This window comes from Globicephala melas, chromosome 9, assembly GCF_963455315.2.
Source record: "Globicephala melas chromosome 9, mGloMel1.2, whole genome shotgun sequence".
Taxonomy (NCBI): Eukaryota; Metazoa; Chordata; class Mammalia; order Artiodactyla; family Delphinidae; genus Globicephala; species Globicephala melas.
In genome coordinates, this window is record NC_083322.1 from 14,343,840 (window position 1) to 14,356,742 (window position 12,903).

General features: G+C 37.9%; 1 protein-coding gene and 1 non-coding gene across 4 annotated transcripts in view; one reads left to right on the forward strand and one right to left on the reverse strand.

Moving 5' to 3' along the window:
* Window positions 1–1,008: 1,008 nt before the first annotated feature.
* Window positions 1,009–12,903, reverse strand: part of IFT56 (intraflagellar transport 56) — a 34,242-nt gene continuing 22,347 nt past the window's right edge. For all 3 annotated transcript variants that reach the window (XM_030853954.2, XM_060305256.1, XM_060305257.1), the window contains 8 exons: window positions 12,741–12,794; window positions 10,765–10,828; window positions 8,515–8,603; window positions 8,206–8,289; window positions 7,193–7,262; window positions 6,306–6,412; window positions 3,003–3,136; window positions 1,009–1,500 (listed from right to left, as the gene is read on the reverse strand). In XM_030853954.2, coding sequence (XP_030709814.1) covers window positions 1,389–1,500; window positions 3,003–3,136; window positions 6,306–6,412; window positions 7,193–7,262; window positions 8,206–8,289; window positions 8,515–8,603; window positions 10,765–10,828; window positions 12,741–12,794 — 714 coding nt within the window. In that variant the 3' untranslated portion in view covers window positions 1,009–1,388. The remainder of the gene's footprint in view (window positions 1,501–3,002; window positions 3,137–6,305; window positions 6,413–7,192; window positions 7,263–8,205; window positions 8,290–8,514; window positions 8,604–10,764; window positions 10,829–12,740; window positions 12,795–12,903) is intronic.
* On the forward strand, window positions 2,321–2,393 carry TRNAE-UUC (transfer RNA glutamic acid (anticodon UUC)). The gene has a single exon. It is a non-coding gene; the product is annotated as a tRNA-Glu (tRNA).

Here is a 12,903-nt window from a genome sequence, read left to right on the forward strand (position 1 = left end):
CTGAACTGATTAGATCTGGGTCTAAATAAAAGACTGGAAAACTGGTCATCTTCCTGAGCAGAGCTGGAAGAACCCCTTGCAACTGTCCAGAAGGCAAAGGCTCTCTGCCATCACAGACCTCCTTTCCTTAGCTGTTCCGACTCCTGCCATGTTCCCATCTCCATTCTATATATGAATTCTTCATCCACAGTGGATGCTGGGGGTATAGGTGGGAAAACTGACACTATTCTTCTTTAGTGCTTCAAGGAATTATGAGTTTCAGTTCCCAGGCTGGATAGGGATGGCTCTGCACTTTCTATACCTGTAATACTTGTACCTTAAACTAACAGAAAAAAATTATGTAATATAGAAACAAAGGTAATCTGGTACATAAAACATGTAGGTCTATCTTCTGAAAATAGGTCGTGAGCCTAAAAATGCTCAGTTGTGTAATGGGTTTATATTGCGAGAGCTCGGAAACATTGGGCTAGGATACGACTTAGGACAGAGTCCAGCCATTAGGAAATCCCTCAAAGGGCTCTACACGATCCATATTCTACTAACATTACATTAAGAAATAAAATAATCTTTGTAGCCCTACTTTCAAAACTTGATGTTTATTCAGCAGGATATATGAAGAAAAACCTAACCTGTAATGTTACCTAAATTACAGTGGGGAAGTGCCTGATGAGATTTTTATACTGTTTCTTGAATATCTTCAAATGTACCACACAGATTTTTTTCATAGTACTTACCTTTAAAAAAACTGCAATATTCAGGTTACTCCACTGCAACTGTGTTATTATCATCAAGAATTCAACTACTGAAAGAGTAATCCCATAAGCCTATTATCTATTAATGACTGGACAGTCTGATAAAGGATCTTACTGCCATTCTTAGAATCATGTAGCTATTTATAACCTCTGCTCTCCCAAGATTCAGAGCTGCACTATTAAACTTTTTATGGAATTTCCCAGTAAAACAGGATAATGTACATAGATGGCTAAAATTAAGATGACAGAATGATGGTGACCTTTGAGCATTAAAGGCATTTTTTATTGCAGCTTGGAGAAAATGCCATGGAATGCTAATATGTAAAAAAAGTTATGCCATTCTCCTTCAAGTCAGTAAATCACATAAGAGGACTCTGAGTAGTTTTAGAAGAAAGGCACCAGACAAGTCCAAAGTCTTATTGGTCGTCGGATCATACAGGAGCCACAGCACAAATTATGGCTCTTAGTTCAGCCAGGAGGCTCGGTCTAAGCAAGCCAGTCACTGATCTTGAGGCTCGAAGAGCAAGGAAGGAAGTGTCAGTAAAACAGAGCCCCGCATCTTACGTAAACTTGAGGAGAATGATTTCCAATTTTATGTCAACGTGGTGACTGGCTCCTTAGGACTCCGGAGCTAGTTTAGACAGGCACTCTGTTTTCTTTGGCCCATTTCTTCATGATCCGGATGATATACTCTACTTGGGTGTTACCCGTGCTTCTCAGTAAATGGAGCACTTCTCGAAGGGTCTCTCTGAGGAAAAGATTTGAAAGGACAAATTGTTTCAGTAAAGAATGCAAATTAACAAGTAAAATAAACTTGTGACTGTTCTTCATATGCTTCTGATATGTGTATACGGTGCATTCAAAAACCAATTACAAACTTCCTAGCCTTCTATTCTTTTGAGGCCATAGTAAAATGGAAATTCTGTGAAATCCTTCTCACCAATCCAAGTTTTCCTTGTTTACTTCTACTATCTATATATATGCTATTTTTTGTCTTAATATGGCATAAATATTTCCATTTCTATGCTTATTCTGCATGACAGAGTAGAAAGTTGTATCAAGGAGCTGGGTTCAAAGAGTTGGGTTCAAATTCTAGCTCTGTGCTAACAAGTGACTTAACTTGTCTGAGCCCCAGATTTCTCCTTTGTTTAAGGTGGTAATCACCCGAAACTGGGTGTCATTGCCATATCTGTAAAATTTTACAAAGCCAGGCACAGATTATTTCTTCAAGAAAAATAATATGTTAATAAATATGGAAGAGAGGAAAGTTAATGACCAAGATTTGGCAAATGTCAGTATTTATATTTTAAGTAACTTAAATTTAATTAAAATTTAAACTCATGCTTTAAGTAATGCAGACTAAAACTTCCCTATTACCTCATCAAATCTATAGATGACTGTCGATTGACCCTCTTCCCTAAGAGTTCTCTCATGTTTTCTACGTTTTCCCTTAAGTATCTTCTTTCAACTACCCAAATTCTTTTCAACTTTTATTTAGGAGTGGAAGTAGATACAAGGCAGGAAGTAATTTTTGATAGATTATTTACTTATTAAATAGTCATGGGAATTCCCTGATGGTCCAGTGGTTAGGACTCAGCACTTTCACTGCTGGGGCCCAGGTTCAATCCCTGGTCGGGGGAACTAAGGTGCCACAAGCTGCGTGGAGCGGCCAAAAAAAAAAAAAGAGTCGCATCTTCTGTTTATACATCAGTAACAAATACATTCCACAAAGTTATTTTCAGAAAACTGAATTCAGTTTTAAGTAGTTTAACTTTAACAAATGGAGCTATACGCCACTTAATTTTATGTAGACTTAATGTCTCAGTATTTCCTGGAATATGAGAAGGCAAAAGAAAAAAAAAGAGTTATTAACCACACTCACTCCATTTCTAATTCTTTGAGGACTAAACTAAGAGACACAAGAAAAAAGCCAAAAGGCAAAGAAAAGAGAAGAAGAGATTGAAAAAGGCATTGTATGAAAATGACATTTCATTTGGAGCCAAATATATATCGTGCTCTTATACTCGAGAGCTGTAGTATACTGAATGTCCCCATTATACATAGTTTAGAATGATCTGATTCTATAAAATAAAAATTCTGGAGGAAAAAGGTCAGATAGAAATATAAAACTTAACCTTTTATTCATCAAAATAATTTTTAGTTTTCAGAAGACATGATCCAAGAAAGCAATTCTCATCCCCCAGGAACCAGCAAATGCACAGAGGTAGTGTCTATTGTCTGTCTACTTACTTGGGTTCTCTCCCAGCTAAGATCATCTGGAATATGCCTACACAGGCCCCCCTCTTGCCTTCCCAATATTCAGGGTTGGGATCCAGCCTCTCTAAGACATCAAATGCTTTGGCTGAATAGTAAAACTGGCCCATCTGAATAAAAGAAAGTACTGTGGTAATACTTGTAGTCATAAGATCACACAGAATGAAACTAAATGTAAAGATACGATGAAACATAATTTCATAAAACAAGTGCATGGGTAATGACAACACTTGCAATTAGCAAATTAGATAAATTTCAATTCCTTATTAAAACAAGAAGGAAAATCACAGTTTGTGTACATGAGTTCAGTTTAAACCCCCTTCCCTTCATTAAGTTTTCAATAATATAACATTTCTTCTACATATAGTCAAGTTACACTGTAATCAACATATTTGTCATTTCTTCTAATCATATTCTAATCTTGAGGATAAACTCTGATGACTGTGATTTGAACTGGTTATTTTTCAAGTTTCCTCCATACATTCTGTAGATGACTACTATCATTCACCTTACGCTAATATGATCCCATTCAGCCCAAGAGGATGGTCTTTCCCTTACCTTGTCCCTAAAGTCTCAGAATGCCCAGATGTACACTGACTCCTACTCTAAACAGCAAGCCTTTTAAACATTTAATTCATTTTGACAAACTTCTTGCCCAAATATACTACACATTTCCTTGGCCTTGTAGAGTATGCTGACTATCATTAAATTGTGCTTAGACGAGGTTTCCTGATTGGCAATCATAAATGTATAGTGTTCACTGAAGTCTGCAAATTGCTTGGCAATCCTCCTTACTCAGTGCGGTTTCGTTACCTTTCCTTTCCTGTGAACTGTTGTTTTACGCCTTTGCCAATTTCCTAAGATCTCTACTGCATCTTAGCTTAGCTTTCTTCTATACTTCATAGGGAAGACACAACTCTCCTTCCTTCAGTTCAAATTATTCTTGTACCTTCATTACTCCTTCCCTCTTTTCTGCATATCTCTCAGAAAGAAGTGTTCTTATTCCTTTTCAAGGTTAATCCTTCTTCCTACAAATTTGTCTCCTAAAAATTTTTTCTTTGGTAAAGAAACACACCAAATGGTGTGGGAAACATACATGTACAGTTTAATGACTATAATGTCAATATAAGTGTAACTACCACCCAGGTCAAGAAATGAAACATTGACAGCAAAACAGAAGCTCTGTGTGTCATGTCCACACTACAACCCTCTCTTTCCCTATTTTCGGTAACTAGTAGTCTGACTTTTATGGTCATCAGTTCTTTGACCTTCTTTATAGTTTTATCAGCTATGTAAACATCTTTAGACAATATAATTGAGTGTTGCCTCTTAGTATGTTAGCTATATGAAATAAAGCTGTAAATATTCTTTTGTGTCTTGTATATGTTTTTACAATTCATCTATATTGCTGGATAGAGCTCTAGTTGGTTCATTTTTTAAAGTCTTTTTATTTTAAAATAATTATAAATTTACAGGAAGTCACAAAGATAGTACAGAGTGGTCCCATGTCCCTTTCAACCAATTTCCCCCATTATAGCTTATACAACTATAGTACAATATCACAATATCAAACCCAGAAAACTGACATCACTACAATGTGTATGTACAGTTCTGTCATTTAATCAAACGTGTAGGTTCATGTAACCACCACCCCTATCAAGATACAGATCTATTCCATCACCACAAAGCTGTACTCTCCTCCCAGCTGACCACCCCTAACCTCTGGCAATCACCAATTTTTTCTACATCTCTATAATTTCGTCATTTCAAGAATGTTATATATATGAAATCATACATCAGTTTTTTAAGATTGTGGTCTACGTTATTCTCATTGAATCTGCTTCCTAATCCAATCCTCTTCTGTACCTAGCAGTGCTTTCTCAGGCCTCTTGCAATTCTATCTAGTTGCAGATTTGACATTTTCCTTCCTTGGCATTTGATAAAATAGGAACAAGAAAAAGAGTAATAAAAAACACTTTTTTTCTCTCTCTCCTGGTTCTTTTCTTTTCCTTCTGTTCATCTTCATCCTCTGTCTCTTTCACTGACTCTTCTTTCTATTTCTATCCCTTAAATAGTGGTGTTCCATGTGGTTCCTCACCCCATTCACTGGTTAATCTCATTCTCTCCCATACTCCACTGCTACTACTGCTACTGCTACTACCACCACCACCATTAACTACTGTTAACTTCTAAAGCTACATCTCTAGTCCGAGCCTCTCACATGAATACCTGAGCTCCAGGCTCACCCTGATAATTTCACACATGTAATATCTCTACCTGGGAGCCCCAAACACAGATTTAATACATCTAAAATTGAACTAAATTCCTGTCTTTTATGTTTTATTTTCCTCTGCCTTCCCTAACTCACTTAATATCATTGCCATCCACCAAGTTCTATTAAACATTTTCAAGTTTCCTATGTTTTAAATCCTTTTCCACTGATGGTGATTCACTTTATAATGTAATGATTCACTTTGCAATGAGATATTATTGATTAATTTGATACTAGACTCTCTTTACCTGACGTTTTCCTGTCTTTTGGACAGGAAGAAATATTCCCAAAATAGGAGTTTCCAGAATTTGAGGCTAACTTTTTAAAAAGCTTTTAATGTATAGGATAAGGCCCCAAACTCCTCCCTCTTCCCTGCCTTTCCAACTCCCTACACACACACACACACACACACACACACACACACACACAGTTCGTCCTTTATTAAATCTGACTGCTTTTTTATTCTCTTTTTCTGATTCCTTTGTCTTTCCTGTCCACTATTTGCACCATGGTTTTCCCAAAGGTTTGGTTTGCAACTCTCTTACTCTTCTTACTTTACTCCCTTATCGGTAATCTCACTTTTTTCAGGGTTTCAATTACTATTGAAGTGGTGATGATTTCTCCAGATTTGTCTCTCGATGTCAGAGGACATCATTCTTGAGATTCAGAACGAAACTTCCAATTACCAGATGAATATCTCTATCTGCATGGTACCTAAAGATTCATAGCCTTTAGAAATCTAAAACCTCCTCTCTAAACCACTATTTCATACACATTCTTTCATATTTCATTTATATGTATACATGTTTTATGTACATATAAAACCCTGAAATGCTGCCTATCTCTGAGTTCAGTTCATTCATAAAAGGGATGACATTTCTGATATCACGATGCGAATCCTCTCACCTATAGCCATTTAATCTCTAGGACACTTTCCCCTAATATTTAGTCAATGCAGCAATGTGATACTGATCGTCACTTTCCCCTTGGGTCTCACTCAGACGCACCTTGTAGCAGTCATTAGCAATGAGCTGTAAGAGGCTAAAGGACTCGCCAGAGGTTTCCATCTTGAGATAAAGTTCCCAGGCTAGTCTTGGTTTCTTATTCATAATGTCTACAAAGAGAAACAAAGATTTATGCTTTTTAAATGTACAAGAAATACACTTCTGCATCTTGCTAGTCTATGGATTTGGTTCTATGTTACAAATATACAAAGTAATGGTAAGCAACCCTTACATGGGAAAGCTTACACTGTCGGCATTAAGCTGGTTTCCCCGTCAGAACTCTACCATACTTAAAATACTTAAGTTAGGCTTTACATAGTTACATCTTTTTAGATTGGGTTGACTTCCAGTAGTTCCTACTTTGCTCATCTGCTGAAAAGTCATCTATCATTCATTCAATCCCACTCATACAGTTCCAGCCTCACTTAGAAATCTAATTGCTAAAATTTTCCCATGACTTCAAAAACTCAGTGAACATTTTAAAACCAAGTGAAAAAAAAGGAGCAAGAGAGAGACAGACAGACAGAGACGATAGGCTATATAGTACACACAAATTATGTTTTTGACATTTTATCACTTTTCAGGCCTGCACCAAAGTGAAAAGGTAAAATTAGCATAACAATATCATTTAACAAAAAACAATGTAAACTCAGACTCTGGAAGCTTTACTAGGCTAAAGGAAGAACTTGGCATCTTTTAGGACTGTTTATGCTACGTCAATGTCATATGGTAGAACTATTCACAGGGTAAACATATATAACACATGTACGTGGCCATCCTTACTGAGTAGCATTAACAACACTTAATCTCAGAGTTTACTCATTCTACAAAACAAAATTAGAAAACACTCAATAAAAGCATTCCTCTATAACATTTAAAAGAAGACTCACAGCACCGAGCTAGCCAACTGAGGTAAATGTAGTCATTTTTCATCTTCTCACTTTGGATTAAAAGGAAAATCTGTAAGAGGAGGAAAAAGGGAATAAACGTGAAGATGCTTTTACAATAAAAATATCCATAGCAGCTTGCCTTAGATTAATGAGCATTATAAATGACCAAATTCTATACAGGCCACTGAGAAAAGTAAAGGACAATTTTTGTGCTGATTTTAAAACACTTCTCTCAGTTATTGATATCACAAGGTAACATGAGGTTGGTGAGGATATAGAAGATTTGAACAGAATAATTAACAACTGCACATGCTACTGGGCAATAAAGCAAGTCTCAACAGATTTTAAAGGACTGGTGTTATACAGACCACACTCTATGACTACAATACAATTCAGTTAGAAATCAAAATAAAATAACCTGGAAAGGATAACATACACACTTGAAAATCATGAAACATGTTTTAGAATAACTCATCGTCAAAGATAATAAAAAGATCATTTCTAAACATAATGGAAACTAGAAAATACTTAGAATTTGAATAATAATGAGTTGAGTAATTTGTTGAATAATAACAAAATTGAATTAAATAATTCAATTGAATTATTTTGAATCATTCAGATAACCTATGGAGTTAGAAGTCAAGATAGTGGTTAGCCTTGTGGGAAAGAGACTGACTCAAAAAGGAGATGGGTGCATTCCCAGGGTTATGATAATATTCTGTTTCATGATCTGGGTACTGACTATTTGGGTATGTTCACTTTAAAAATTCATCAAGCTGTGTACTTTGATTTGTATACTTTTCTCCATGTATGTTATGTTTTTATAAAATTTATCCAAAAAAGGAAAACATGAATGTGGTTATAAAATCTATATATCTATTTATATTGTACTTTTTAATATAACCTAAGAACAACAGAACTTTTAATAATCCTTTACCCTTAAACTTTTTGAGAAAAAGATAACAATGTTTTTAGATAGAATTATTCAAACGCCTTCAAAAGCAGGTACCCACCTCTTCACCCTCGCTGGTATTGCCAGTTGCAGCTTTGGCTTGGGCATAATTAAAGTTAAAGATGTCATCATTATAGAAGTAACTCTGAAAAACATCCCAAGAACAGGTCACACTGAGCATTAACATATAAAATATGAAAACATCAGTCATACCAGGTAAACACAAAAATAATCTTAAGGAATTAGCTGATGCCACTACTACCACCACAGTAAAAGGGTGGTAGTAAAAGATACTCTAAAAGTATCTTATCTGTGACATACTATATACAGTATTTTGTATACAAAGTCATCTAGAAAATTCTACACTGACCTTAAACGAGTTGAGGTAAATCAAGACATCATCAAATTGCTTAAGCAGGAAGAAACAGGAAGCCATGCACTGCCTCCCTGGTATTGTATCTGAAATGGAATGGGAAAAGAAACCAGGTGTATTCATGAAACTAAAAGTTCTCTTTAGGGGCTTCCCTGGTGGCGCAGTAGTTAAGAATCCGTGTACCAATGCAGGGGACACGGGTTCGAGACCTGGTCTGGGAAGAGCCCACATGCCGTGGAGCAACCCATGCGCCACAACTACTGAGCCCGTGCTCTAGAGCTCATGCTCCATAACGAGAAGCCACTGTAATGAGAAGTCCGCGCACCACAACAAAGAGCAGCCCCCGCTCGCTGCAAGTAGAAAGCCTGTGCGCAGCAACAGAGACCCAACGCAGCCAAAAATAAATAAATTAATTAATTAAAAATAATAGTTTAATAATATTAAAAATAAAAGTTCTCTGGGCTTCCCTGGTGGCGCAGTGGTTGAGAGTCCGCCTGCCGATGCAGAGGACACGGGTTCGTGCCCCAGTCCGGGAAGATCCCACATGCCGCGGAGCGGCTGGGCCCGTGAGCCATAGCCGCTGGGCCTGCGCGTCCGGAGCCTGTGCTCCGCAGGGGGAGAGGCCACAGCAGTGAGAGGCCCACGTACCGCAAAAAAAAAAAAGTTCTCTTTAGCTGAACTTTGAGTTATTTTATAATTTAGAGACAGGAATGTATTCCAAGACATCTTTCTAGATTCTGAAATTACAGATTCTGTTCAGTGGACAAAACCTCAGCATGATGGAGGTCACAGTACTCAAGAATGACCGATAATCTCTTTTGCGGTTAACAGAGTCCCACATGAGCACATGTTCTACAGGCTACAGTTTTCCCCAGATCTTTTCCAGGGCTTTGATTCTCTCACCCAACTCCAACACCTGCACACTCAACTAATGTGACTTAGTATCCATCATTACTCATCTAAGACAACCCAACACTTCTGGTCTCAAATGGAGAAATACTTTGCCATGGAACCATCTGATCCTGATCCTGACCAACTTTTTGTCCGATAACAGATGCGTATTTGAAGTGGCAGAGGATTAGGATAACGCCTGGCCCTCACCACTGCCACTCCCAATCCTCCTTCCTCTGCTCAAGATTTTTCCCCCAAAACACTTAGCACAGATATACTATATAATCTATTTTTTAAAAATATTTATTTATTTATTTGGCTGTGCGCGGTCTTGGTTGCAGCATGCAGGCTCTTTTAGTTGCGGCATGCGGGATCTAGTTCCCTGACCAGGGATCCAACCCGGGCCCCCTGCATTGGGAGTGCAGAGTCTTAACCACTGGACCACCAGGGAAGTCCCCTATAATCTACTTATTATGTTTATAGTCTGTTCTCTCTAGACTGTACACTGCACAAGCATAGGGGGATTGGTTTGTTTTGTTTACTACTGTATCCCTAACACCACAATACACTTTTGTTGTACAAATGAATTGAAATGGGGAAAGAAAATATTATCCAACAAATAGTTTTGGTGAAACATTTGAAAGAAAATGAATATCCAGGGGTGATTAGAATATTTAACAATCAGTTCAGCATGAACACTGTTCATCAGAATAGATGCCGGCCATGGACAACTGGTACAGACAGCCATATTGGTTCACACTGGCTAACTATCAGCCCTTTTTAGATCCCTTTCTCAAATCTTACACTGAATCTTCAGTGATGAGATTGATAGTTTAATAATAAAAATGAAGCCACAAAACTACTGGTGGGAAATATAGGTGAATATTATATAACTTCAGGGATAAAAAAGCATTTTCTAAGCTTGATACCCATGTAAGAAATCATTATAGAAAAGATAAATAAGATATGTTTTTATATGGGAAAAAAATACCATAGGCAAAGTTAAAAGCAAATGACCTACTGGAAAAATATCTACAGCATGACAAAAGTTTTATATATAAAGAGCTCTTGAGAAATCAATAAAAGTTAACATTTCAAATAAAAAACAGAATCAAATTTTTAAATCTCTTATGAACTAGAGAATATACTTATTCTCCTCTATTTATATATCCTCTCCTCCCATTTTAGCTGAGATGTTAAGAAGGGCTAATTCAATATTCTCTCCTGTGTCTGAGTTTCTACTTTATAATGGGAAGCCTAACAGATATATCCCTGGACAGAGAATCAAACTTCACCAGTCAGTATATGACCAACTCCAGTTATAAATCATGCTCACAAGTACAGATTCAGACATACCACATTCACTAGCTGATCCTCCCACCAACTGGAAGAACTGCTGGGCAATTTTCATATGATCCTTCTGAAAAACAAAGCAGAGCTGATACAGAAGAATAAGCTGAAAATACATTACTTGTATTACTTTGTGGTTTTAACATATTTGTCAGGATTTAACATATACCCTTGTTATAAATCCTCCCCAAATCAATCGTACTAATTCTTATTAGCATAAACAACTAGAAAATAATATGCAATTGAATTAAAACCTATTTAGGGTAGATAGAAAAGAATAAAAAAATCCAATCCCCAAATTCTATCTTAAAAGTATCTTCATCGGGCTTCCCTGGTGGTGCAGTGGTTGAGAGTCTGCCTGCCGATGCAGGGGACACGGGTTCGTGCCCCGGTCCGGGAAGATTCCACGTGCCGCGGAGCGGCTAGGCCCGTGAGCCATGGCCGCTGAGCCTGTGCGTCCGGAGCCTGTGCTCCGCAACGGGAGAGGCCACAACAGTGAGAGGCCCGTGTAACACAAAAAACAAACAACAACAACAAAAAAAAGTATCTTCATTAAATGAACTCATTCATTCATTTAACAAATATTTATTGCTCTTTTATCATATATCAGACCTTGTGGTAGGAGCTATGGCTATAACAAGGAGTATTTATTAACTAAAATCATTAATTTATTCAATAGCTTTTTTTTTTTTTTTTTTTTTTGCGGTACGCGGGCCTCTCACTGTTGTGGCCTCTCCCGTTGCGGAGCACAGGCTCCGGACGCGCAGGCTCAGCGGCCATGGCTCACAGGCCTAGCCGCTCCGCGGCACGTGGGATCTTCCTGGACCGGGGCACGAACCCGTGTCCCCTGCATCGGCAGGCGGACTCGCAACCACTGCACCACCAGGGAAGCCCTCAATAGCTATTTATTGCCTATCTACTACATTAAGCACTTTGGAGTGAGCTGGAGATAGAAAGATTTATTTATATTACACTTTGTTCCAAAAAGAACTTACTATGCTATATTCAGAGGAATAAAAGCTTAATTTTAGTCAGCATTTTGGTACTTATAAAAAGCCTTTCCAGAGAAACAATTATTCCCATTTTACAAATGTCAAAATTAAAGCTCAGAGGTATGCAAGGTTAAAAAAAAGTCAGTGAAGGGACTTCCCTGGTAGTGCAGTGGTTAAGAATCCATCTGCCAATGCAGGGGACATGGGTTCGATCCCTGGTCTGGGAAGGGATTCGCAGAACAGCTGAGCCCGTGCGCCACAACTACTGAGCCTGTGCTCTAGAGCCTGCACACCGCAACTACTCAGCCTGTGAGCTGCAACTACTCAGCCTGTGAGCTGCAACTACTGAGCCCATGCACCGCAACTACTGAAGCCTGCCCACCTAGAGCCTGCGCTCTGCAACAAGAGAAGCCACCGCAATGAGAAGCCCGCACATGCCACAAAGAGTAGTCCCCGCTTGCTGCAACTAGAGAAAGCCTGCACACAGCAGCAAAGACCCAACGCAGCCAAACAAATAAAAATTTAAAAAGTCAGTGAAAATAAGAATGAATTTTTGCAATGATTTGCTCTTGTTATTATATATACACACTGTTTAACAATTGGGCTTTTTTTTTTTTTTAAACCAAAGCAGCAATTCTTAGGGTTGTAGCTTTCTTTTTTTTCTTTATTTTTTTATTTCATTTTATTTTTTTGGCCATGCTGTGCGGCTTGCAGGACCTTAGTTCCCCAACCAGGGCTTGAACCTGGGTCTCTGGCAGTGAGAGCGCCAAGTCCTAACCACTGGACCACCAGGGAATTCCCCTTTTTTTGTCTTTAAATAACACAGAATTCTTTTCACAATGGAATCTGGACTGGGGAATATGGAGAAATAAAAGGAACTGCAAAAGAGCCTATTTGTAAGCTTACTGCTGTTGAAATTTGATGTTCATTTTGATCTTTTCCACACACATAACTTTGCAAGATACAGATTACCAGTGATTTTATACTCACCGAACCCATTTCCTGGCCAAGGGCTGCATTGACCACTCCTTTGAGGATATACTCCTGGACACATGGAATATCACTAATTAATTTAAAAGGAATGTGCAACTATGAGATATCTTTCAAATAGATCATTTGCATCAATTTAATGCTTTATATATATTATCAAAAG